The following is a 27345-nucleotide window of genomic DNA, read 5'->3' on the forward strand; positions in this document are numbered from 1 at the left end:
ATTTGGCCTCTGAGTTGGCAGTGGGAGGACAGTCTAGCTCACTTACACACAGACCTATACATCTCACCGGGCTTCCCAGATGGCACTAGTGGTAAAGACCCCACCTGCCAATCCAGGAGACATAAGAGCCGCAGGTTTGATCCCTGGGTCGGGAAGATTCCCCTGGAGGAGGAAATGGCAACCCACTCCAGTACTCTTACCTGGAGAATCCCCTGGACATAGGAGCCTGGCGGGCTACAGACCATGGGATCACAAAGAGTCAGACACAACTGAGCACTCCCCTTGAGTCTTGATGCCTTTACTGAATAGTGCCAAGAACTCCAGGATTACAGAAGAGAAGATCAAAGGCCCACAGAATCCCTCATTTGCCTCCTCGTACCAGACATGCGCAAAGCAAAAGCAGTATCCAGTCCCTCCTTTCATAGTGCAGGGCTAACCTGTAAGCCAAATGCCTTCCAAAATGACCCTTTAGTCCAACTTAGTCCAAAACAAACCCAAAGGGAGCTACACTCAATATTTTGTAATAACCTAGAAGGGAAAAGAATCTGAAAAAGAATACATATATATATATATAACACATTGCAAACCAACTATACATCAATCAAAAAAAAAAAACCCCAAAAAACCTGGTTTTACCTCTGAGGTGGTTGTCTTTATATAAATTAGTCTAAAAAGTTTCTAAAAAGTTAAGAGGTTACGGACACACACCCAGCTACTCTTCAGGAAAGACTGGAAGATCTGGATGCCCTGGAGCCACATTCTTGCTGGGCAGTCACAGGAAAGAAAGCAGCTCTTGCTGCCCTCTTCAGAGAGAGAACGTTTCCTCCACTTCTCCACAGCCTCAGCACCATCCTGGGCTCCCAGAAAAATACACACAAAATATTTTTTAATTCAGGAGAAAATCCAAATTTTCCTGTGTGTGCACACATGTGCTAGAGCAAGAAAAAAGAGGGGAGGGCGTATAAATACCTAAAATAGCAAACAAGACTGGGGAAGAGCCCCAAGTCTAGAGGAAAAGCTAGATGTAACAGATGGTTTTCTATAGGCATATAAATCACCAAAACTGAGCCCAGAAACAGACTGCAAATCTAAGAAACTATGACAGTTATAAAAATGCTGTATTCTAAAAAAGCACCATGCTCAGGAAGTTTTACAGGTGAATTCTACCACAATTTAAAGAAAGAGATCATTTCAAAAGTACAATATTTAAACTGGCTAATGAAGAGAAAGAGATAACTTTTAATAAAGCTATAAAAAACACTAAAACCACTTGGCAAAGATAGCATTAAAAAAAGAAAATTACAAACTAGTCATACAAATAACGGTGTAAAATTCCCTAGTAATAAATAGAATCTGTCTACACAATTAGAGTTATTATTGATGATTCAATAATATAAAATGATGACTCAATAACATGAGATCTATTAGTACGACTCAGCATATTAACAGGTCAAGAGACAAAATTCATATGATCATTTCACAGATGCTAAAACAGCATTTAATATAATTCAACAACCATTTTTGATCTTTAAAAAAAAGACAAAACAGCAGCAACACACCCCTTAATAAAATAACTAACTTGGCATAAACACTAAAAGAATTCTCCTTAAAGTCAGGATAAGATAAGGATACTCAGTATCACCCCTATTATTCAACCTTGTTCTGGAAATACAATGTAATCAAAAAAGAGAAACAAAAGACATAAAAAGTAGAAAACAAAATGATTATTAATTTGCAGCTGATATGATAGCATACCTGGAAAATTCAGGAACTGCAAAAACTACTTGAAACTAAGAGTATGTAAGTTGCTAGATACAGAATTAATAAATACAACTAGTAATAATGTGTAATATAAGAAAATAACAACAAGAGATTAACTAGGAATACACTTAAGAAATGTACGGGATTTTAAAACTGACTTAAAACAAACATTTCTTAGACAAGGAAATGGGCTTCCCTTGTAGCTCAGTCAGTAAAGAATCTGCCTGCAATGCAGGAGACCTGGGTTCGATCCCTGGGTTGGGAAGATCCCTGGAGAAGGAAATGGCAACCCACTCTAGTATCCTTGCCTGGAAAATCTCATGGACAGAGGAACCTGGTGGATTGCAGTCCATGGGGTTGCAAAGAGTCGGGCACAACTGAGCGACCAACACATAAGACAAGGAAATGTATACGTAGACTCACGCTCAGTTGCTCGGTCGTGTCTCTTTGCAACCCCATGTACTGCAGCTTTCCAGGCTCCTTTTGTCCATGGAATTTTCTAGGCAGGAATACTGGAGCGGGTTGCCATTTCCTACTCCAGGGGATCTTCCCCACCCACATCTCTTTATTTCCTTCATTGGCAGGCAGATTCTTTACCACCTCACCACTTGGGAAGCCCAGACAGGATACTAAGTAATATTAAATTAATTACAAATAATAAATTGTTAGTTTTGATACAATTCAATAATAGTATTGGTGTCGTATGTATTTCAAAATCCTTATTTGTTCAAGATACGCTGTGAAAATACTTATGGACAAAATCAGTTGTTTTAGAACAGTCTAGTCTCCCCACCATATCAAAAATGGAGGAGAGGAGGAAGAGATGATTCAAGACTGGCAAAACATGGAAAACTATTGAAATGAAGGGACGGGCTCAGGGAGGTTCATTATACTGACTCCCCTACTTGTGTCTATTGAAAATGTGCACAATAGAAAGTTAAAAGAAATGTGCAAGGGGACACAAACAAAGATGGTTCAAGATGTAAATAATCCCAAAGATGTATAATAGGCTTACAAAAACATACAAAAACTGCCACCTAACCACTAAGAGAGGCAAATTAAAGTTACAAATCAGAGTTCAATTTTCAGCAACCAAGTAGAAGAAGATCAAAATATCTGGTAAGATTCAATATTTGGGCGAGGAGACTGACACTACTGAAGGGTGTACCAATCGTACAAGTTCTTGGGAGGGCACTTTCAGTCATCAGCATATACCCCTAGGCTCAGCAATTCCACTTCTAGGAATCTATTCTGGATATTCATTCAACAAAATATTTTTTCCCACCTAAGATGTGCCTCTGAAGACAGAGGCCCCAAGAACAATGTCCCTGCTCTTACAGGGCTTCCATTCTCCTGTGGGAGACTATGCACAAAGCCAGTCAAGTGTGCAGGCAATTAAGGGGGATGAAGAAAAAAGAAAACAGAAAGGGGCCGGTGGGGGCCCAATGGCTATTTTGGATGTGCTAGTCTGGGAAGGCCTCTCTGAAGAGGTGACAGCTGAGCAGAGACCAGGCTGAAGGAGAAAACTCAGGAGGAGAAGGTCCAGGGGAACGTTTCAGGCAACAGAGAAGGAACCATGGGGTAACTCACAAATTTGCCCTTCCGGCCCTCTGCTTTTCTTTTTATTCCAGTAACAGCCTTTTGTTTATTCAAAGGAAGTGGCACCACTAGAATGTCTCTCTTTGTCCTCAACTCAAAAATAAAAATAATCAGACTCTTTTAATACAGTAGATCTTTCAAGGGAGATTGCTTCCCCAAACATTACTGTGCATCACAATTTGTCTTCTTGAAAGGAAGAGCTTACAACCTAAGTGTTATGTCAAATCTGTTAATAAAAGTGCATTAAAACCAACTGTGCATTTTTAATGCACATAAACCTTTCCACAAAAGAGATTATCTTCACAAGAGATGCTGATCAGTTGCTAGATAATTTTACACAAAAACAAAAATTCTGTGGATCCTTGGACTTCCAGCAGGAAGGGGAACCACTGACTGAGATGTGTATATAGTTTAACTTCGTGATCTTTTAGGCAATGAAGGTAACATTTTTAGGGGCTCTCTGGATAAATATTTTACACTGCAGATGTCTGTGTCAATTAAGGGCATTCCAGGGGATCCCAAAAGCAGTGACTCTTGCTACAATATCTGAGAACATTACATACTAACTTTTTCAGTCACCAAGAAACATCAAGACTTCAAAACTGTCATGAGTGATAAGTTCCACGAACAGCCAGATAATAGACACCAGCCTAGGGGAGGGTCCAGCCCGCGTGAAAAACGCTCCTCTCTCAACTGTGAGATGAATTCAATGTCAACGCGTTCATCTCCCCAAAGGGAGGCCGAAAACATCTTCCGGACCGGACAGCGCTTCCCAAGGGGCAGACTCGGGTGGACACATTTCACACACCAGAAGCCAGTGGCTCGCGATCGCCGGGCATCCACCTGCCCTCTGCCTTCGAGGGCGCAGCGCCCCGCGACCCCGCACCCCGCCGAGCCCTCAGCCTCCCCGAGAAGGCGGCGCACCCCCGCGCCTGCACACTGCGGACCCTCCACCGTCCCCAGAGGCCCCGCGGGCGTCGGTGAGCTGCCCACCCCGCAGGAGGGACGCTGGGTCCGCGCCGCGCGCGCGCTTCCCGGCCCCGCCGGGCATCCAGGGGCCCCCCATCCTCATAGGGAGGCGCTCTCCAGCCGGGCGCCAGAGGCGGGGGCCCGCAGGCCCGCTCGGGGAGGCATCCAGGGATGGACCGGCTCGGAGAGGCCGGCGGGGCGCGCGGGCGGGCAGCTCCGAAGGGGCGCGGGCCCCCGGCCGCCCCCGCCGCCCCTCACCTGCCCAGCGCCCGCTTCATGCCCGCGTCCGCGGCGCAGCGCGGCTCGGCCGGCCCCGGGCCCGCCAGGCACAGGTTCTGCTTCAAGCGGCAGTCGGCGTCCAGCGCCGCGGCGGCCGGGCCGGCGGAGGGCGAGCCCGAGGCGGCACGGCGTTCATGCTCCAGGGCGACAGGCTCGGTCCGCTTCCTCATTCCGTGGCCAGCACGGCCAGTCTCGCCCGCGCCGCCCGCCGCCGCCGAGGGGAGCCACCGCCAAGGGGAGCCGCCGCCGCCGCAGCCGCCGCCGCGAGCCCGCCGCCCTGACGTCCCTGCCGGCCGGCGGGCCCGCCCACAGACGGTCAGAGCTGGCCAATGAGCGTCGGGAGGCGGCCAACCCGCCCCGCCCTCCAAGGCCCGCCCCCTCCCGGTGCCCGCAGCCATCTTAGAGTCGGGCAGACGACGCCATAGCAGGCGTCACTGTCCGGGCGTGACGCCGCGGCGGGGCGGTGGAGCTGCGCTGCGTAGGGGTCGAGCTTGGTCCGAGCCCGGGCTCCCGGCTTCCCGCCCAGCTTAGCTGCCCGAAACGGACCCTCCACTCCCGTCCCAGGCTCTCTGACTTCCCTCAAGAGTGGAAACCCCCGAAAGGGTCTTTTAAGGGTTTACACAACGAAAAGGGAAAGGTGACATCACAAGTCTGTCCTAATAATGATTTACAACTATTAAATTTTCCCACAAGGCCTTTAAAAAATATGAGATCAGGTAGGTTTGTTTTTTAATTTGAAATACACATGTATATATTTTTTTCTTTTGGGCCAAACATGAAAACCGAGCTGCTAAAAAACCAGTATTAGATTTTTTATAAAGCAATTAGAACTAGTCGATGAGGGAAGAATCCGTTTACAAATTCCCAGTTGTGAAACACAAAGTAACAATTCAACGGATCCTAAAAACACAAAAGAAAGTAGTTTTATCTCTTAGTTTTATAACTGACTCTCTTTAATATGGCGTTTAGTTAGTGTTAATCGCTCAGTTTTTGGACAAATGAGCTACAACCATGTTACAAAGTAACTTGTAATTTCAAAATTTGTGCTAGAGAAAACTACTGCCAACTGATGATTTAAAATTAATTAGAACTGTCTTTAGAAATTCAATAGCTCCTTATATTGGCTTCCTAATGACACTTAGAAACTGCAAAAAGAATTTCACTGACCATATTACTAAATATCACAACCAGCATTCATATTTGTCCAAACATACTTTTGGTGAATTCTTTAAAATAATGTAGAAGCATATGCTGATAGACTGGGAATCCAGAAACTAAAGTGTAAAACAATTTTTACACTTTATAATTTTTTTCATCACTCACTAAATTCTTTTCAATCAATAGACAAAAAAGCTAGGAAGGGAGGACTAGAAAAATAGAGTAAGGGTTAGTGAGTCTTGGTATCAGGCCTAGCCCATCTAGTCCTCAACTCTTGGTTCACAGTTCAAGTAATCTTTTCCAGGCTCTGATCTTATCCAGTGTCACCCCACAATAGTGACACCTACACTAGTATTTCTAGTCCACACCTCTTCATTGAACCCCACTCTCCTTGTCTCACTTATTCTCTCTGCTGCTGCTGCTGCTGCTAAGTCGCTTCAGTCGTGTCCGACTCCGTGTGACCCCATAGACGGCAGCCCACCAGGCTCCCCTGTCCCCGGGATTCTCCAGGCAAGAATACTGGAGTAGGTTGCCATTTCCTTCTCCAATGCATGAAAGTGAAAGTGAAAGTGAAGTTGCTCAGTGGTGTCCGACTCTTAGCGACCCCATGGACTGCACCCTACCAGGCTTCTCCATCCATGGGATTTTCCAGGCAAGAGTACTGGAATGGGGTGCCATTGCCTTCTCCCTGATATCCTATAGGCACTTAAAATTATGTTCAAAGCTGAGCTCTCAGCTCTTCTCCCACCCTAACTCCATCCATAACCTTTCCCACCTCCAGGATGCTAAGGCCACGATGCTTGCAGTTTCTCAGGCCAAAACCTTGGGATTCTACTTGATTCCTCCCTGCTCATGACATAGTAGGTCTATCACCAAGCCTGGTCAGCTCCCCTTTCAAAATCTATCCAGGGTAGACCATTTCTAACTACCTCCACCATGGGCCAAATTGCCATCATACCTCACCTGAATTATTTTATTTTTTCATTTTTGGGCTAGGAAATTCCCTACTTTTAGAGGGGGGTGGATTATTTTAATAGCCTAAATGGTCTCTTGCCTCACTTCTGTCTACTTAATTCAGTGGCCACAAAGTTCTTTTAAAAACGCTAGATTCAGTTCTGTCACTTGTGTGCTCAGAATACTTCAGTGGGTCCCTACCTCAATGAAAATAAAACTGAAAAGCACAAAATGGGTCAAGGGCCCTACCTGACTTGGCCTCGGCCACCCACTCACCCAGCTCCAGCATCACTGCCTCCATGCTGCTACAGGGGCCCCCCAGGAAATGGGTGACATGTATATGAGTTGTCAAATCCACATGGCAAACTCCCATTTACTTAAGGTCTGTGCCTTCTCTGAATGCTAACTTGAAACCTTCAGGCCCTCTCACTGTCACTTTTCAACTGTCCTGACTTACACTCTTCTTAGAGCAGCACTTTTCACAAATGTGTTTGTCGTCGGCATGTCTGTATTTGCTGTTGCCCGCACTAGGTCTTAGACTCTGACAGCAAGGACTCTGCTGCTTTATCTTCAGTGTCTAGAACAGTGCTAAACAGGCACTTCATAAATACTTGCTGAAGGAATAATGAACCATCACAACCCCTCAGAGGTGGGTACTATTACCCCTCCCTCCCCAACACAAAGATAAAGAAGTCAGTCTCAGGCCTGGGGTCTGAAATTGAAAAGGTTAATGGCAAAGCTCCAATACTTTGGCCACCTGATGAGAACAGTCAACTCATTGGAAAAGACCCTGATTCTGGGAAAGATTGAAGGTAAAAGGAAAAGAGGGCAGCAGAGGATGAGATGGTTGGACGGCATCACCGACTGAATGACCATGAACTTGGGCACTCTGGGAAATGGTGAGGGACAGAGAGACCTGGCATGCTGCAGTCCATGGGGTCACAGAGTCGGACACGACTGCGCGAAGGAACAACAATAGGCCAAAGAAAAGATGTAGATACTGGTGTTCTTTAGATTACAGTCCTGGGGCACCCAGAGTCAGTGCCGTCAGGTTTGAAGCGGTGATTGTTCTCAGCTGTTGCTTTGGTCTGGGCTCCAGATGCCAGTATGAACCGGACTGCAGAGACAGGTATGGCTTCACGCTCTTCATGGCCGCCATTCAGTGTGGCCACATGGATGTGGCCAGACTGCTCCTCGAAAAGCACAAGATAGAGAAACGGTTTGGTTCTGTCCCTTTGTTTATTCCTACAAGTTTTAGCCCAGGGGATAAACAGAAAACATGGTGATTCAGATGGTGGGTGCAGATCTCAACTCTGCCACCTTCCCTGCTGTAGGCCTGCTTTACCTCTTTAAGCATCGGTGTTTCCATGTGTCAAACAGACAAGTTCACTTTTTCACAGGATTACTGTAAGGATAAAACAATGTAATGTACAGAGAGCAGTTAGCAAAATGTCTTCAGCACCCACAGGCAACCAGTCCCCCACTCCAGGGCTGCAGAGGGAAGCCACTGAGTTCAGGGACACAAACTTTCCCCTGATGGCAAGGAGTGAGACCGAGGATCTTCTGGCTCGCAGGAAGCATACTGGAAACCCTCAGTGTCAGTTTCCAACCAGAATGGAAGCTGTGTCAGCAGTTTTTCTTTCGTTACATCATTCTGATGCATCATGATATTTTCTACTTACACAGAATTCACAAAATTTTGAAAATGTCTTCTGTATCATATAAAGTCTCCTGTTTCTCATTTACTGACTTCTGCATTTTAGACAAGTCTCTCAAATCCTCCCCAATTGATTCTATTACTTTTAAAACCATTTTTTACCAAATCAGATTAAAAGGAAAAATGTTCAGATCCAGAATAGACAGTCATAGGAATGAACACAAGACTATGAAATCTGTGCAGCTGAAGGAACCAGAGTTTCTATCAGGGGCACCCGGCTCCCCTGTCTGTACTGTGGTGGGTGATGCCCTGAGCTGGGTCCTCTGTCCCCACCCGGCCCTGCACCTGGCCTGCCAATTTAGGTGATGTCCTTCGGCCCTCCTGTTCCTGATGCTTTCAGTTCAATGAGCGATCACTCCTGCCTTCCGGAAGCTGGTTTCCTGTCACCTCCAACAACCTGCTTCTGGGCTTTGCTCTGTTTCCTTTCCTGTCTCCGTCAGGCCATGACCTGTACAAGCTTCTGTCCCTGCTCCATCCTGCACAGCCACGTCTCACCCACTCTCATCCCACTGCCCCTGACCAACGAGTCCCTCCAGCCTTGACCCTCTGCTGCTGGCTGTACATTTTTGCATGGACATCCTAATCCGGCCCCACATCCAGCTCACTTAAAACCTAGCCTCCCCCTAATATCAAAAATTTAGATTTGGGCCCGAGGTCATGCCTTTATCCTCCCAAGCCCAGACTCCAGGGGCACTGAGTGGCTCACCAGCTTTTTGCTCTGTTCCACCATGACTTGCTGCCCCTGGCTATTCTTGCACCAGATGGGCACATGGTTGATCATCAGCTCCTCATAGGCTGAGGTGAAGAAGGCCTCCAGAGTGTTATACAGAGTGTGGCCCTAATGAAGCCGCCCTTCCCTTCAGCAAGGAGACAGCTGACCATGAAGGGGGTTGACTTGAAGAGATTCAGCTTCTTTCTCAACTGGTATCTGGAAGGCACGTCCTGAGGGCACAGGGTGGGCCTTCCTGGCCATGTAGGACTTGTGTCCCCCAGGCCCTGCCCCCATCTCTCTGATGACACCACAGGTCCCTGGCAGTGGTTCATCCAGGTGAGGAAAAAGGCTTAAAGGGTTGAGTGCTTCCAGGCCACATGGGACTGGAAAGGGCTCCATTCAGCTTTCCAAAATCCACATCTAATAACCCAGGAGACAAAGTGGCTCACAACAGATACCACTCTTCCACAGTGTAGACAGGACTCCAGTAGGCCCCAGGGGGACCTTGACGCCCCCTGAAGCCTTCCTATGCCAGGGAACGCAGCTCAGAGGCCCCAGGAGCCTGGGTCTAATGCTTGTTAGCCTTGTCCTTTCCCCTCCTGCTTCCAAGGAGAGTCTGATCTGAACTGGTCAACCAGGCCATTGGTGCCTGGGACTGCAGACACGTCATCTGACCTGTGCCTAAACTCCAGACACACGAGCCTGCCTCCCTGGGTGACAATGTATCTCTCTGGGGTAAAAGTATAAATCACTAAATCTTTATTCCCTGCCTATAAAGGGAGATTAGGCACTAAGTTCTCTCCTGTGAAAAGCAGTGACCGGATGTGACGGTGACAGAGGCACCAGAAAGCTCACTTGAGCTCGATGTGATTGCAGGCCACGGAGTGGAACGTCTTGCAGATGACGTGGCTTGGGAAGATGAGCTCCGGCTACCTGGTGATGTTCTTGTTGAAGGTCATGTGTGGAAATCTGCTGAGACCACTTCTCAGCATATGTGACCAGGGTGGAGGTCTTCCCAATGCCTGGGGATGCCAAGAGGGAGAGGGTCACCTCTGACCAGGAAGACACACTCCCACGATGCCCTAGTCAGGATCCGCCCACGCTCATCTCGCCACCAGCCAGGCACCCGACAGCGGCACGCTCTTAGTACTGATGAGAACTAAATGCCAGGTGGCGAAGGGAGAAGCAGAGTGCAGGCAGAGCCACCTGGGTTGGGGCTGAGGCACTGGCAGCTCCAGCAAGGCGCCCCTTGACCTCCCTGGGCTTCAGTCTGCTCCTCAGCTGTGTGCCTGTAACACACAGGTTGAGAAAGCTGTATGAGCAAAGCTCAGACAAAGAGTGACCAAGCACTTTAGGAGCCAGGCAACACAACTAGCTAACCCTGGCAGAACACTAGACATTGCATTTGGGGATGCATGTGAAGGTAGGAGGCCCTTCTAAGCTTCACCGTATGGAATCCCAGGAGCTCCTGACACTGTCTAAACAGGAAAGTCACATGACCGGCCACCCTACAGCCATCTGTGTCTGAGCAGATGTGTTGATAGGTAACAGGCCAGATCAACCCCCAGCAGATGGGCCATCTGTCCATCCAGGGTGGATGCCCCCTGGAGTGGGAAGAAAAAGCAATTATTCCTTAACAACTGCTTTTTGGATGATTTAATTGCAGCAGTTCAATAATAGATTAAGGTAACGACACTCCGGCAGGTGACGGGAAGGGGGATGCTATGACAAGAAATCTTCCAGGAATGGCAGCCCCTAACCTGCTGCTGCTGCTAAGTTGCTTCAGTCGTGTCTGACTCTGTGCGACCCCATAGACGGCAGCCCACCAGGCTCCCCCATCCCTGGGATTCTCCAGGCAAGAATACTGCAGTGGGTTGCCATTTCCTTCTCCAATGCATGAAAGTGAAAAGTCAAAGTGAAGTCTCTCAGCTGTGTCCGACTCTTAGCAACCCCATAGACTGCAGCCTACCAGGCTCCTCCGTCCATGGGATTTTCCAGGCAAGAGTACTGGAGTGGGGTGCCATTGCCTTCTCCACCCTTACCTGCAAACGTCATTATTTTCACCACCTGGAGAGGCCCCACTTTGTGGCTTAGGATCAGCTGTTTGTTCATGTGTCAGTTGGATGGTAGTTTTCTTGCTGTAATCATTACAGAAGAGAAATTAGGGAAAGAGGAAGAAATTGAAAAGATCGGGTGATAAACTACCAAAATGAGGCTGGGGTTGCTCCTGGCTTCCAAGACAACATTTAAGAACCTCTGATGATGGATTCTACACGATGGAGGCAGAACACAGAGGACTATTTCCAGCTTCTCATTAACTCACTGTGTGTCAGCATGAAGCCCTTCATTTCTCTGGTCCTTTCAAATAACCCAAGTTGTTACCAGTACAGTGGGCTGCCTTGTAAAGCTATCCTTACTGATCAGTGTTCAAAAGCTAGATGACCATCTGTTGAGACTGCTCAACAGAAGGGGAAATTGGGTGAAATGCTTTTTAAAATTCCTTCCAAATTAAAGGATCTGTGGCCTTTTATTTCTCTAACGGACCAATGACAAAAATTAAGGCTTCAAAGCAGAGACTGAAGGAAAACTTTGAAAATAAATCTAAAATAACTTTTAGCCAAACTTGACCACCAAGACACATTCTTCCGAAGAGAAAAGGTGACACCTCCCCAGCCCTCCCCCAGACTCTTCACGTACAGCAGGGGCAGCATAGAGGTCAGGGAGGTGTTGGCACACACAGGCCTCTGCCTCGGCAAGGAGGGGGTGCTACCTCAGACTCCACAACGCCCACCCAGGGTCCACACTCAGGGAGCACTTAGTGGTGGCTGTGTAGCTGTAAGATATTCACAGCAGCGTCCATGGGAAAGATGATCCATTAAATGCTGATATCTTGGAAAGGACTTCAGAAACCAACTTCCTCCTAGGAGACGGTGACTTAACAGATGAGGTTCAGCACATACAGGTCCGACTCCTCCTCTATGCCATACCTCAGCAGGATGCTGTGCACCCTGCTGATGGCTTGCTCTTCATTCATCAGGTATTGGCGATACAACTTTTTCCAAGGAATGAACTAGATAGTTTAAGAAATCCAAAAGAGAATGGAGGCAATGGCTATTAGAGCACAGATCATGCTACAAACATACAGATAGTTGTTTAAAAAACAACTAGAGCCCACAACTCAAAAGCTGGAGAAAAGGGCAGAAATATTATACAAATTTTAGTTGGAAACTAGGAAAGTGGAGGGTTCATTTTTGGTTTCAACACCAACTTGTTACAGAATCTGTGAAGAGCTAGTGCTTCAATTTTCCTATCTGAAACAGTGTCCAGTTCCTGTTGGGACACTAATGACTCAGAGTTTCAAAGAGGATTAAACAATATGAGAGCTATGGCTATAATAGCATTAAACAAAACACAATTTAAGTCAAAAATTTTAGAAGAGACAAAGAAGAAGATTATAAAATAATAAAAGGATCAATTCACCAAGAAGATATAACAATTATAAATATGCACATACCAAATAGCAGAGCTCCTAAAACTAGGAAGCAAACACTGACAGAACTGAAGAGAGAAACAGATAACAGGATAATAACAGGAGACTTCAATATTCCACTTTCAAGAATGGATAGAACAAACAACACTAGATCAACTGGACCTGACAGACATATAATGAACACTCCACCCAACAATATATAATCTTTGCGAGTACACACAGAACATTCTCCAGGATAGATCCCATGCAAGGCCACGAAAGAGTCTTAACACATTTTAAAAGACTGAAATTATAGAAAGTATGTTTTTCAATCAGTAAGAATGAAACAAGAAATCAGTAGTGGAAAGAAAGCTGGAAAACTCACAAATATGTGAAAATTAAAAACAAAAACATTTTTTAAAGCAACCAATGAGTCAAAAGGAAATCACAAAGAAATTAGAAAATACCTTGAGACAAATAAAAATACAGATACCAAAATATATGGGATGAAATGCAAGCAATGCTAACCAGTTAATAGCTATAAACACTTACATTAAAAAATAAGAAAGATCACAGCGACTTCCCTGGTGGTCCAGTGGTTAAGACTCCAAGCTTTCAATGAAGGGGGCCAAGGTTCAATCCCTGGTCAGGGAGCTAGATCCCATGTGCTGCAACTAAGACTCTGTGCAGCCAAATCATAAATAAATAAACTTATTTTTAAAAAATAAGAAATATCACACATCAGCAAGCTAACTTTACACCTAAAAGAACTAGAAAAAGAACAAACTAAACCCAAAGCTAGCAGGAAGGAGGAAATAATAAAGACTATCAAGCAGAAATAAATGAAATAGAAAATTTTAAAAATGTGGAAAAATTAATAAAACTAAAAGTTTTATTTTTTAAAAACAAAATTGACAACTCTTAGATATATAGTGGAAAAAGGGAAGATCTGAATAACTAAAATCAGAAATGAAAAGGAAACGTTACAACTGATGTCACAGAAATAAGAACGGTTGTAAGAATACTTCAAACAACTGAAGGCCAATCAAACGGATAACCTAGAAGAAATGCATAAATCCTTAGGAACACACAACCTACCAAGACTGAATCATGGAGATACAGAAAATCGGAACAGACCAATAATGAGTAAGGAGACTGAATCAGTCATCAAAAGCCTCCCCAAAAGGAACAGTCCAGAAACATATTGCTTCACTGAAAAAGTTTACTGAACATTTAAAGAACTAGTATCAATCCCCCTATAACTCTTCAAAAAAAAAAACTGAAGACAAGGGCACACTTCCAGACTTATTCTGAAGCCAGCATAACCTTATACTGAAGCCAGACAAAGACACCACAAGAAATAAAATGAGAGCTGTAACAAGGTCATTGAAAGTGAGAGTCATTTCCTAGGCAGGTTGATAGGAAGTCTAGGGGTCCCCAAGGAGAGAGGGGTCTGGAATTCTCAAGGAGGAAGAAAGGACAAACTTTTTTTCCTTCTCTACATTCTTTAGGATTATATAACAACAATGTATTCTGCCTGAGGACAGTCTCTGGATTAAATCTTCTGGCTAATTCTGTTATCTTAAAATGTAAATTATGGGAGTAGGTCTGGTGAGGTCTTTACAACCTTCAGACATTCTTTGGATTCATTGGAAAGTATCTAACTTCATTGCTAACACTAACAAGCGGGTACTCTTTCTGCCCCCTTCTGATGTCTATGTCAGAAGCTTTCTCTATCTCCTTTATACTTTAAAAAGAGTACTGTTCTAACATTTCAGGAGGTAAAGATAAGCTGAGATATGTTCCCAAAATCTTCTCAAGCAGAGTGGAGGGAACCCTCACGCATCCCCGTTCCCATCAGAGATCTCAATTAAGTGGGTAAATTTACTGACCCAAAACAAAGTTCACAACTAAAAACAGAACAATATTTCTGTGAATGTAGGAGACAAGACCCCAAGCAAAGAATGGAGCAAGCGCGATGCGAAATTTCCTCCAAAATGTGTTGGGTTTGGAAGAGAAATGTACTGAGCCTTGACATACCCATCTTGCCCTCAATCTCTAAGGTTTTAAACTTCAATACATTTGAAGAATAGGTTAAATTCTCCACCTCTGGCTTATTGCCAATGGCCGGTCTAAGGGACATACAAGTTAAGCAGAACATTCTCACAACCTTTAGGCATGAGAACCTGGTAAGTATAATGTGAACCTGGTAAGTATAACGACAAAGGGAAAAACAGGCTGTGGGCTAATAGTACTGGGAAATCCCTTCTGAGGGCACGGGGCTGCCCTCTGTGTCATCCTCAGAAGGTACTCCTGAGACTACACACAACACTCATTCAGTAATCACCTCTTATTAATATATGTAAAATATTGGGCCTCCCAGGTGGTCTGCCTGCCAATGCAGGAGACAGAAGAGATGCGAGTTTGATCCCTGGGTGGGGATCCCCTGGTGGAGGGCATGGTAACCCACTCGTGTTCTTGCCTGGAGATTCCCATGGACAGAGGAGCCTGATGAGCTATAGTCTTTAGGGTCGCAAAGAGTCGGACAGGAGTGAAGCAACTTAACAACAAAATATCGTGAGATCCAATAGAGAATGCACAAACAGGACAACCAGCCCTCCAGCTATGCTCTAATAGCTCAAATGAAGGAGGAAGCCTAAGACCACACCTAGAACATGACAGGCTTGAAAGTGAAAGTCATTCAGTAGTGTCCGACTCTTTGAGACCCCATGGACTACACAGTCCGTGTAATTCTCCAGGCCAGAATACTGGAGCCGGTAGCCTTTCTCTTCTCCAGGGGATCTTCCCAACCCAGGGATTGAACCCAGGTCTCCCGTATTGCAGGCTGATTCTTTACCAGCTGAGCCACAAGGAAAGCCCAAGAATACTGGAGTGGGTAGCCTATCCCTTCTCCAGGGGATCTTCCCAACCTAGGGATCAAGCCGGGGTCTCCTGGATTACAGGCAGATTCTTTACCAACTGAGCTATGAGGGAAGCCCACAGAGGTATAAATCGCTATAGCGGTACAAGGAAGAGAGACAGGGTGACGTCCGCGGGATGGAGCAGAGGAGTTACTCGGGGAGTGGAGCCTGGAAGAGGTGAGACGTCCACAGAGACATGAGGGGGCCCTTTGGGCTGGTTGGACGTGGGGTGCATATCAGACCAAGCTAAGGAAGGTATCACACGGTCCACAGCCTGGAGGCAGCACATCGTTTGCTGCGGACAGAATACAGGGATGGATGGGAAAATCAACAACACGCTGAGACGCGCACAGAAAGGTCTCAGATGCTTCCAGGGGTTGGGATCTGATTCTGGAGGACAACGGGACAAGAACATTTCTGAGGAAATATTTTCTGAGGGAAATTTCTGAGGAAAGGCCACCGTCAGGAGCACGCGTTAAGCGAGGCGGCGCCGGGCACTTTTAGAGAGAACTTCAGAGAACAGGAGCGCGCTCCGGACCAGCGGATCACTGACGACCCTCCTCCAGAGAGGCACACACGCTCAGGTTCCGGGACAGGGCTTCCACCCGCAGGAAGGCAAAAATGTGAGCGGGCTGCGGGTGCGGCTCGGGGCAGGGCCCCAAGGAGCCCGCAGGGAGAGCTAGGAACGATGTCCGGACCAATGTCCTCCACTTTCTGGTCCGGAGCTCCAGGCTGCGCGCAGCGCCGCCGCAAACCGTCCTCCGCTTCGGGCCGCGCTTCCCCGGGCCGTGGGCACAACAGGCGTCCCCGAGAAGAGCAAGCCCCCGAGTAGTCCGCAGACAGTCTTCACCAGCTCCGCCTCCGCCGCCACCGCCGCAGCCGGCCGGAGAAGAGCCCGCCGGCGACACTGATAGAACGCATCCCCGGAAAATCATAGCGCGCATTCGGAGGGGTCGACTCCAGCGGCCAATCGGCATGCGCACCCTCACTCTCCCCCTACCCCGCTAGCGAGCCTCTTCTAGTCAGAGCTTCCGCTAGCGCGGAAGAGGCGAGCAGAAACTTTCCCAGAGTTCCTCGAGGCTCTGGGACCGGCGGAGGGGCCGCGGCCGGCGGGGGTGGGCGGGGTCGAGGTTGTGGGCGGAGTTGCCTGCAGGGGGCGGGATCGTGGGCGGGGACGCGCGGGTCCCACCCCGTCCCGGAAGGGCCGGAGTCGCGTGTGACCCGGGCCTTCGGCGGCAGTCCAGAGGGTTCGCCCCAAAATGAAACCAGCGCGGGCGGCGGCGTCCGCGGCGGCTTGCGGGGCGCGTGGTCAGCCAGAGACCTGAGAGTCTTGGGGGCTGGGTGCATCCGGAAGAGGGTCCCCGGGGGCCAGAGGGTCCCAGGGGAGGATCTCGAAGGCGGGCCCCGGCGGAGGCGGGGCGGGCCCGGAGGAGGGTCCTGGGCTGTCCTCGGCGGGCCTGAGCCTGCGGCCATGGCCGGGCCCGCTGACCCGCGGCGGCTGTTCCGGCTGGTGCAGGACGGCCGGCTGTGCACCCTGCGCAGGGAGCTGCGGGCGGCTGGGCACGCGGGCTGCGCGGGGCCGGCCGGGGACACCCTCCTGCACTGCGCCGCCCGCCACGGCCGCCGGGACGTCTTGGCCTATCTGGTCGAGACCTGGGACCTGGACATCGAAGCCGCCAACCGGGACTACAAGCGGCCTCTGCATGAGGCTGCCTCCATGGGCCACCGGGACTGCGTGCGGTACCTGCTGGGCCGGGGGGCCGCGGTCGACTGCCTGAAGAAGGCCGACTGGTAAGTGGTGGGCCTTGCAGAGGGCCCCCACCCCTCCCCCCTGATGGCAGATTCCCACTCTTGGTCTGCCTCCACACCGTAGCCGGTCAGCCTTCCCCTACAGAGCAGAGCATCGTTGCTGCCCTTGTGAGGTTAACTGTTGCAGCCTCCTGTTCCAGACTGCCTGCCGTGATAGAGCAGAGAGCAGTAAGGAGCATGCTGAGATAGAACAGACTCAAACTACGACTTGCCTGTAGGTACTGCGTGTTGCATGGGCCCCAGACGGGATGTTATGGAAACATGTAGCTAAATGATTACTGCACCCATGACACTTTTTAACTTTCCGTTTTGAAATTCCTAGTTATAGCTTCTCAGAAATTTCCAAAGACAAGTGGGGAGTCCCATGCACCCTCCCCCAGTCTTGCCCCAAAGTTAACATCTTACAGGGGGTGTACAGTAATAAAAAGAAGAAACTGACATTGCTACAATCAGGACACTTACTCAGATTTCACAGTATACAGGTGAGCACAGGTAAGTATGTGGGTTGCTCTGTGTGGTTTATCACATGACCACCTCCACAGGCACAGTGCTCACCTTTAGTCCATCAGTTCAGTTCAGTCCCTCAGTCATGTCTGACTCTTTGGGACCCCATGGACACACCAGGCTTCCCTGTCCGTCACCAACTCCCAAAGCTTGCTCAAACTCACACCCATTGAGTTGGTGATGCCATCCAATCATCTCAGCCTCTGTCGTCCCCTTCTCCTCCTGCCTTCAGTCTTTCCCAGCATCAGGGTCTTTTCCAATGAGTCAGTTCTTCACATCAGGTGGCCAAAGTTTTGGAGTTTCAGCTTCAGCATCAGTCCTTCCAATGAATATTCAGGACTGATTTCCTTTAGGATTGACTGGTTTGATCTTCTTGCAGTCCAAGGGACTGTCAAGAGTTCTCCAACACCACACCTGTAACCATCACACGAAGCAATTGCATTCTGTTAATAGATCCACATGGTTTTCAGTCCTCACTATGTCTGTCCATTTGCTTAGAGGTTTGAACACCTGAAGGTTCATAACATAATGAAATTCCTGAATGAATCCACAAGGAATCCCTGATTTTATATAAAAAAGAATTGCATCAGACAGCCATATAGCTTAATAAAGTACATCTTGCCCACTGGCGTGGGGGAATAGGCCTCCTTATGTTTTGAGGTTTGCACTTTGGCTGTGACTAAGCACAAGACATTTTCTTCTGCTGCTAGTAAGTTGGTCTAAAGATAGTGGAGGCATATTACCTCTTTTAAAACAGTTCTGTGGAAAAAGAATAGCAAGGAGAGATAAGAAAGCCTTCCTCAGCGATCAATGCAAAGAAATAGAAGAAAATGATAGAATGGGAAAGACTAGAGATCTCTGAACTGAACTGAACTGTGGATAAAGAAACAGCCTCCCCAAACAACTATCACAAGGGCAAGTTTCATTTGACTGTGGGCTCAGGAAGTGCAGTTACAGAGAGACATTTTTGACTGTTCTCACCTTGCTGGCTTTCGCAAGTCCCTTCTTCCCTGGAGTCATTCCCTCTACGAAGCCCCTTCTTTAGGATTCCAGCCTTCATTCATCCAAGTTTCTCCCTCTTGATTTTTCATTCGCTCTCATTACTACATTACAGAAATAAAAAACCGAAACATTTTAAATATACCAGTGTGTACATGACCATCTCAAATGCCCTAGCTGTCCCAATAAGGACATACTGTATAGCACAGGGATCTTTGCTCTGTGTTATGTGGCAGCCTGGATGGGAGCGGGGGTTTGGGGAAGATTGGGTCCATGTATATGTATGGCTGAGTCTCTTCACTGTTCACCTAAAACTATCACAACATTGTTATTCAGCTATACCCCAATACAAAATAAAAAATTTAAAAAATGAAAACAAGATTGTTGATGATGAAATAATACCAAGGCAGTCTCAGGACAAATCCTGTCTGAGACCCATCTAGTTGTGTTGAGCTCCGGCTGGACCATGCCCTGGGGATAGGAGGTAACCAGGGTCTACCCTGCTTTCCAGGGGTCGTGGGCTTGAGAGGGTTCCCAGGTCACTCAGGGAATACCCTGCCAATCCAGACAATGCAAGAGACACGGGTTCGATCCCTGGTCGGGAAGATCCCCCGGAGGAAGACATGGCAACCTACTCCAGTATTCTTGCCCAGGAGATCCCACGGTCAGAGGAGCCTGGTGGGCTACGAGTTGGACATGACTGACTGAGCATGCGCACACGCAGGAGCAGATGAGAAGCAGAAGCACTGAATCACTTTGGTGGGAGGAGTAGTTGACAGTGATGTGGTTCAGTCTCCTCAGTTGTGGACGCACATCAGGTCAGGAACTCGCCGGTAATGAACCACTGTTCTACCTGCTCTACCAGTGTTACCAGTGTGGGCTCCTTTCAGCAAGGCGCTGTGTCAAGTGCTCCTTTTTTCTTTTATTTATTTATTTTTAAAATATTCATTTGGCCCTGCTTGTGTGTGCATACTCAATCTCTCAGTCTTGTCCGACTCTGCAACACCATGGACTGTAGCCCCCCAGGCTCCTCTGTCCATGAGATTCTCTAAGCAAAAATCCTGCCGTTTCCTTCTCCATCAAATGCTCTTTTTAAAGTTGTTTCCCCACAGTTTAATAAAGGGTTGCTGATTGAAGTGAATGGGATGGTCTAGCACAGTGCCTCTTTTGCAGATAGTCAGCACAAACCATAACTTTGGTGGGTTCTGTTCCGGTTCAATGCTATACGAAAAACTAGTTCAGAAGCACCTTTGCCTCTTCTGTGTTTCCCACTTATAGGGGCACCCATATCAGAGTCGTTTTTCCCTGGTTATTTCTCCCAGCTTCCTCACGGCAGGCAGGAAAGTTGCCAGCCAAAGCTGTTTGCCTGCTTCCCAGACCCCCTGAGTCCTCCAGGTTTTCCGTCTCCGCCATGGGTGTGCGTTTTTCTGAAGCCCTGGTCCTGGGCTTCCAGAGTCTCAGCTACTGTTCCACCTGACAGCTTGTCCCATCGGCCTTAGGACTCCTCTGATGATGGCCTGCACGAGGAGAAACCTCGAGGTGATCCGGGATCTCGTGGAGCACGGCGCCAATCCACTCCTGAAGAACAAAGACGGCTGGAACAGTTTTCACATCGCCAGCCGCGAGGGCGACCCTCTGATCCTCCAGTACCTGCTTGCAGTTTGCCCCTCTGTCTGGAGGACAGACAGCAAGATCGGGAGGACCCCGCTGCACACGGCAGGTGTGGTCCAGACCTGCGGGATGCCCCCCACGGTGGGGGTGCTACAGGGGAAGTAGGGGGTAGGGAACACAAGCTGCTTTGGAGTGTTTTGGCAAACAGTTTACAAAGCCAATGTCACTCGGCCCTCAGCTTGTGCTTCTTTCTTATTTTAGGTGACTTTCACTTCTGTCTGTCTTCTCCCCAGTTAGTTAGATGGTTGTGGTGGTAGTGGTTTAGTCACTAAGTTGTGTCCAACTCTTGCAATCCCCAGGGACTATAGCCCACAAGTAGTAGTCCTCTGTCCATGGAATTTTCCAGGCAAGAACACTGGAGTGGCTTGCCATTGCCATCCACAAGTTAGATGGTGGGCTGCTTCTGTTCCTTACTATGTCTCTGACCTTGGGCAAGGAAATTAATCTCTCAAGCAGGTTTCCTTAGCCACAGAATAATGGCAGCAACAAAGCCCATATCACAGGGTCATGGGGATTAAGGTGCATGCATGTCCCTCAGCACAGCGCTCCACACACTGTGAGCTCAGGACAGCTGCTGTTTTCACGTCATTATGATTATTATTATTATTAAAAGCAGAAGGAAAGGAGGCTATTCCCTCATATCTTCAGCAACACCTGCCACGGTGCTATCCATTTAAATAAACATGAGTGAGAGTCTCCTCAGTCGTGTCTGACTCTTTGGGACCCCATCGACTGTAGCCAGGCTCCCCTGTCTATGGGATTCTCCAGGCAAGAGTACTAGAGTGGGTTGCCATTTCCCCTCCAGAGGATCTTCCCAACCCAGGGATCGAACCCGAGTCTGTTGCACCTCCGGCATTGACCGGCAGACTCTTTACCACTAGCGCCACCTGGGAAGCACAAGGGTGCTTATAATTAAATCCCAAAGCCCAGTGGATTGTGACTCATCCAGTGATAATGTCGAATATAATTCTGGGCCACTCTTGATTGTTTGGAGTAACTATCCTTAACTCTGGACTAAGTATTTATAAATTATCTTAAATTAGTTAAAAGCGAAAGTGTAGCAGTGTAAAACGAAAGGGGCATTAAGCAGCCCAGTAATTCAAATAAAGACGTTTAGGCCGTAATTGGTAGCCTACTGGGCAGTACCTTGAACTTGAATACAGAGCCTTTAGACTTCTTGGAAATCAAGACTCATGACATGATATCATTAAAGAGGTAGGCACACAGTTGTTCTGGTCACGAGGGGCAGTTAGGAACCAAGGTATCCTTTTTAAAACTTTGGACATAGGGGCTTCCCTGATGGTCCAGTGGTTTAGACTCCATGCTTCCACTGCAAGGGGCATGGGTTCAGTCCCTGGTTGGGCAGCTAAAATTCCACATGCCTTGCAGCACAGCCCCCCATCCCCCCCAAAAAAGAAAAAAACTTTGCATATGAGTGGAATTCCCTGCTCATAAACTGTTTGATGAGCTCCCCTGCTCTTGTGAAGGAGCAGTTAGCACCCAGTCATTCATACAAAACAGTGGAGAACAGAGAGTCAAAAATCTTTGTTACGGAGGATAGTTATTTTTAGCAGCAGAATTAAATCCCTGGTTATTTTGTCATGGATTACTCTTACAATGTTTTACATTTCCCAGGCAAAAACTGCCTGGCCCTAGGGATTTGTAGCATGAGGATGAGGATGGAGGTTTAGGGTTAAAAGTTTGCCATGAAAGTCTCATAAAGACAGGATGATAAAGTAGGGGCCTTGTACCCATTAGGTGAAAATAGGACCCTTGCCCACTCCTCCAGCTGAATCTGTCCTTTTCTGGGGCGGTGGCAGCAAGCCTAACCCAATACTCCCACAGCTACAGGGACGGGGCAGAGAGAGGTGCCAAGAGAGAAGAGGCATTCTAATTTTGCACTAAAAAGCTCTCATTCTCAACTCTCTCCTCCCAGCAATGCATGGCTGTTTAGAGGCAGTAGAGGTGCTTCTTCAGAGGTAAGAACAAAACAGCAAATTGAGGACAATATCTGTTAATTCTGACAGTATCATAAAGAGTTGCCACCTAAAGAACTCAGACAAATTGTTCAGAAAGAATCTAAGGTACCAAAAGAGAAATGAAGAAAGGACATAAGCAGATAAAGGTGAAACAAAAACAGCTAACAAACCTGGGGAGAATTTATCCCTTTATCTGTTCACCCAAGAAATATTCATTCACTCGCTTTCACGTCAGTTTTGGACACATTGAATTACATGTACCTGTGAGACACCCAGGAAGAGTTGTCTACCGAGCAGTTAGACACAGATCTAGGCCCAGAGGATAGGTGTGGCCGAGATATAGGAGCCATTGGCTTAGAAGTGACGATTCAACCCAGAGGATGAAAGAGGTTACCCAGGAGATGGTGAGTGAAGAAGAGGAAGCAGAATGCAGCGCCCTGACAGCGTCGCTGTGTAGGGCTCACCTGTTGCACGTTGGGACATACGTGTCGTCTGCAGTCATTAATGCGCCTTCATTCAGCCATCGCTTTCTGAGTGCCTCCTATGTGTTAGGCACCAGGCAACAAGCAGTAAACACAGTCCTTTCCCTGACCACCTGCAGGCTAGTGTAGAAGCCGAGCATAGAAACACCATCACAGAAATGTCATAAAATTACAAGTTGTGATAATTTTGCAAAGGGAAAGCCCTCAGTTCTGTGCAGGAGCACAGGTCGTCCATATAGATCTGTGGGGAAGACGGCTCTGTGAGGTCTCCTTGAAGCTGCAATGCGAAGGATGCCTTGGAGGTGGCAAGGTGAAGAATGGCGCTGGGATGTTCCAGGCAGAGTGTCCAGCAAGTGCAAAGGCAGCAAAGAGCCAGTAGCTAGAGGAGCAGAAGGAGGTGGGACAGGCAGGATTGTTGAAGGTAGGAACAGAAGAAGATGGGACAGGTAGGAGGTGGAGCTGAGGAAAAAGGGGAGATGGGTAGGACCGCAAAGAAGATAGGAACACAGGAGAAGGTAGGAATGGAAGAAGGTGGGACAGGGAGGAGGTGGGGCCAAGAAGAAGGATCACAGAAAAGGTGGGAGCAGAGAAGTAGGAATGGAAGAAGGCAGTGGGGCCAAGAAGGAGACGTAAGTAGGACCACGAAGAAAGTAGAGGCAGAAGAGGAGGTAGGAATGGAGGGAGGACAGATAGGCTGTGGGACCGGGCTGAAGGGGGTCTCCTTAAGCACAGGGAGGAGAGGCCCGAGGAACCTGGAGAAGTAAGTAGGTTCCACGTAGTCCTGACCTATGAGGTCATACTGAGCTTTGTAGACTTTGTCCTTTGTGGTTGGGAAGCAGTTAAAGGCTTGAACCAGGAGTGGCCATAACCTAAATACGTGGTGAAAAGATTACTCTGTTGGTGGTAAGAACAAAACGGCTGGGCGGAACTAAAGAGAGAAAAACAGGTAGGAGGCTGTTGCCTGTTGCCTCCGTCTTAAGGGGTGAAGATGAAGCTGGAAAGAAGGATACTAATTTGTTTCACATGCTGGATGGAGAATTGAGAAGTTTTGTGAGCGGTAAGGGGTGACTATAAAGCTCTGCAGGAGAAGCTGGGGAGATGACAGTCCCTAAAATGGGATGGGAAGTTGGGGGAGGAGCAGGTTTGCTCGACACCAACATGCTCCCCAGACGCTAAGGTGGGGACATAGGGCCAGCACATCAGGTCCTCACGGATGCTCTGTAAGGCAGGTGGGCCAGAGTCAGCGCTGTAGGGTTTGAAGTGGTGACTGTTCTCAGCTGTTGCTTTGGGTCTGGGCTCCAGGTGCCAGTACGAACCGGACTGCAGAGACAGGTGTGGCCTCACGCCCTTCATGGACGCCATTCAGTGTGGCCATACGGACGTGGCCAGGCTGCTCCTCAAAAAGCACAAGGTAGAGAAACGGTTTGGTTCCGTCCCTTCGGTTATTTCTGCAAGTTTTAGCCCAGGGGATAAACAGGAAGCATGGTGATTCGGATGGTGGGTTCAGAACTCAGAACTCTGCCACCTTCCCCACTGTAGGCCCCCTTTACCTCTTTAAGCATCATATGTAAAACAGACAAGTTTCACTTTTTCACAGGGTTACGGTAAGGATTAAATAGATGTACAGAAAGCAGTTAGCAAAATGTCTTCAATAAACAGCAGCTGTTTCACAGTAATAATAACAACAGACTCTCCCTAGTGACTATACTTTTTTTTGGCACCTTAGCTTTGAATCTTAAGCACTTCTTTGGTTAGAGCATCCTTTGAGAATCCGACAAAAGCTCTGTATGATCTACCCAGAAAAACATATGTAGACGGCAGAGTTTTGCCAGAACATCAAAAGGTCTGTGGACCCAAGTGTCTGTGCTCCTTTTGCTCATGTCCGTCCTCACCTCCTAGGCTTGCGTGTCTGCTGAGGACTCACTGGGGGCCCAGGCCATCCACCGGGCAGCAGTCACTGGGCAGGATGAAGCCATCCGATTCCTGGTCTCGGAGCTTGGTGTCGACATTGATGCAAGAGCAGGATCTACCCATCTCACGGCACTTCACTTCGCAGCTAAGGTTTGTTTCTTTCCAGAACAGTGTTCCAGCTCCATAAGGGCTTGCCTAACCCTGTTGATGAGTAACCTAAGTCCTGGTTCTTCTGCTTCATCTCTTTGGAAGAAAGAAATTGCCCATAACATACTCTTCAAATGGTCCTGATTCTGAAGCCCTGGGTCCCTTTACATAGAAACCTGCATCTATTTGTTTCTGGGTGAAAAAGAAAAGCCCTTTACTCCGTGTAATGCCTGCGCTGGGTGTTCCCTCTTACCCATTTTGTTTTCAGGAATAATGTTATTTGAAGCCATAAAAATCCATCGTATGAAATTCCTAGCTCTTTATCCTTTTACTGGATTTCAGAAGATTTCTTTAGCTAAGACAAAGGAATTGCATTTACTGGGCTCTCTGACTGATACATGAAGGGCTTCCCTGGCAACTCAGTGGTAAAGAACCCACCTGCCAACAGAGGAGATGCAAATTCAGTCCCTGGGTCGGGAAGATTCCCTGGGAAAGAAAACGGCTACTGTCGACTGAAAAAGATGTACAACTTGAGAGTTGCAAGTTAAGTTTTACTGGGGCCAAAATGAGGATTGCAGCCCGTGAAGCAGCATCTCAGATAGCTCAAGAGCTGCAGTGGGGGAAGGCCAATATATATGTATGGTTTGGGTGAAGGGGGCGTTCCATACCATAAAATACTCATTTTTCAAAAGGTTTTTTTGTTAGTCATGAGGATCTGATGTCACCATGAAGGGACTTAGTGCTTCTCTATAGATATGAGGAGATACAAGTATTGAGATCATAAAATCTGTTCCTAAAAACATCCATGTAGAAAAACCTGTCCCCCCAGATTCCCTGGAGCACAGAGCACCTCCCGCCAGCCTGAACTCCCTCAGGGGTTGTTGAAGGTCAACAGCTATAGCAGCATGGGGTTCAATCTCCGTAGAAGCCATGGCAAATGCCTTTGTTGTTCACTCATTGTCAGTGCTCTTGGTAAGTGCCAGTGTGTAGTTGACACTACCTACTCCAGTATTTTTGCCTGGAGAATCCTCATGGACAGAGGAGCCTGCGGGCTACAGTCCATAGGGTCGCATAGAGTCAGACAACGACTAAACAACCACAACAGCTGATGCATGAAGAATTAAAGGAGTCCAGAACTTTTTGCTAGGAAAGTAGTTGGCTTACACCCTCCTCTTTCACAAGATGCATGTGTTTTGTATAACCTTTAGCATGATTGGCTGCCTGCCTTTCGTTGTTTTCTAGCAACAGGAATAGATGTTCTTCTGGGGACCTGCACTCTCCTACCTATGTTCCCCTTTGACAACACGGGTATATAGTTGAGGGTGGGCTGAGTGTGTGTTCTGGGGCCACAAGGGGACCAAAGCAAGTGGGAAGATTGAACCTGCAGCCTCGCTTTCCACCTCAGCAGGTACTGATGGGCTGACTGGCTGGATGTAAGGCGTGTCAGTTGCTTCACAAAAGACGATGCCAGCTGTGATAAGAATCCTGTCCTGGAAGGTTTCATTGTGTTCCAGTCTATTTTCTCCCCTAAGGGGTTAGCAAAGAGCGTGTTTGCTTGGATGATTTAGAGTTGTGTCTTCTAAGAAAATCACAAGATTTGAACTCCTTACATTGAGATGAAACCCAGCCGTGCACCATTGCGTGTGTGCTGTCATGCCAGATTCTTGTGCGACCCCCTGGACGGTAGCCCACCAGGATCCTCTGTTCATGGGATTCTCCAGGCAGGAAGCCTGGAGTGGGTTGCCATTTCCTTCCCCAGAAACCCAACGATAGTGGTCAATAATTTGGCTACAAAGTTGATCGTCTCTCTTCTAATAACTAAACATCACCTGCATCTTTATTTAATGATTTATACTGGATTTTAATAGTAATGTGATGAGCCTTCCTTTAGATACCAAAATTCAGTTTTAGCAGTTAAGTACTTTAGTTAAGTACTTTTGATGCTCTCATATTGTGGTGCTGGAGAAGACTCTTGAGAGTCCATCAAACAGCAAGGAGATCCAACCAGTCAATCCTGAAGGAAATCAACCCTGAATATTCGTTGGAAGGACTGATGCTGAAGCTGAAGCTCCAGTACTTTGGCCACCTGATGTGAAGAACTGACTCATTGGAAAACAGCCTGATGCTGGGAAAGATTGAAGGCAGGAGGAGAAGGGGGCAACAGAAGATGAGATGTTTGGGTGGCATCACTGACTCAGTGGACATGAGTTTGAACAAATTCTTGGAGATAGTGAAGGACAGGGAATCCTGGCATGATGCAGTCCATGGGTCGCAAAGAGTTGGACACCACTGAGCTCGTTGGAA

At 47.7% G+C, this 27345-nt stretch overlaps 2 protein-coding genes and 1 long non-coding RNA gene across 11 annotated transcripts in view; 1 reads left to right on the forward strand and 2 right to left on the reverse strand.

The window, feature by feature from the left end:
* ABHD12 (abhydrolase domain containing 12, lysophospholipase) overlaps window positions 1-4926 on the reverse strand; it is a 52936-nt gene extending 48010 nt beyond the window's left edge. The window contains exon 1 of the mRNA XM_069547855.1: window positions 4588-4926. Within this exon, the coding sequence (XP_069403956.1) occupies window positions 4588-4778 (191 nt within the window). The 5' untranslated portion in view covers window positions 4779-4926. The remainder of the gene's footprint in view (window positions 1-4587) is intronic.
* A 3014-nt stretch (window positions 4927-7940) lies between these two features.
* Window positions 7941-12081, reverse strand: LOC138416983 (uncharacterized). The gene is made up of 2 exons (XR_011247928.1): window positions 9144-12081; window positions 7941-8125 (listed from the first exon to the last, which is right to left on the reverse strand). It is a non-coding gene; the product is annotated as an uncharacterized lncRNA (long non-coding RNA).
* Window positions 12082-16715: 4634 nt separating this feature from the next.
* The window catches only part of ANKRD16 (ankyrin repeat domain 16), a 42874-nt gene continuing 32244 nt past the window's right edge, over window positions 16716-27345 (forward strand). For 8 of the 9 annotated variants that reach the window (XM_069547861.1, XM_069547862.1, XM_069547863.1 and 5 more), the window contains exons 1-5: window positions 16716-17330; window positions 20351-20571; window positions 22459-22501; window positions 24286-24394; window positions 24883-25044. In XM_069547861.1, coding sequence (XP_069403962.1) covers window positions 17011-17330; window positions 20351-20571; window positions 22459-22501; window positions 24286-24394; window positions 24883-25044 — 855 coding nt within the window. In that variant the 5' untranslated portion in view covers window positions 16716-17010. The remainder of the gene's footprint in view (window positions 17331-20350; window positions 20572-22458; window positions 22502-24285; window positions 24395-24882; window positions 25045-27345) is intronic. The other variant, XM_069547866.1, reaches the window with a different exon arrangement.

The sequence above is a fragment of the Ovis canadensis genome, chromosome 13 (assembly GCF_042477335.2).
Source record: "Ovis canadensis isolate MfBH-ARS-UI-01 breed Bighorn chromosome 13, ARS-UI_OviCan_v2, whole genome shotgun sequence".
In the NCBI taxonomy this organism is placed as follows: domain Eukaryota; kingdom Metazoa; phylum Chordata; class Mammalia; order Artiodactyla; family Bovidae; genus Ovis; species Ovis canadensis.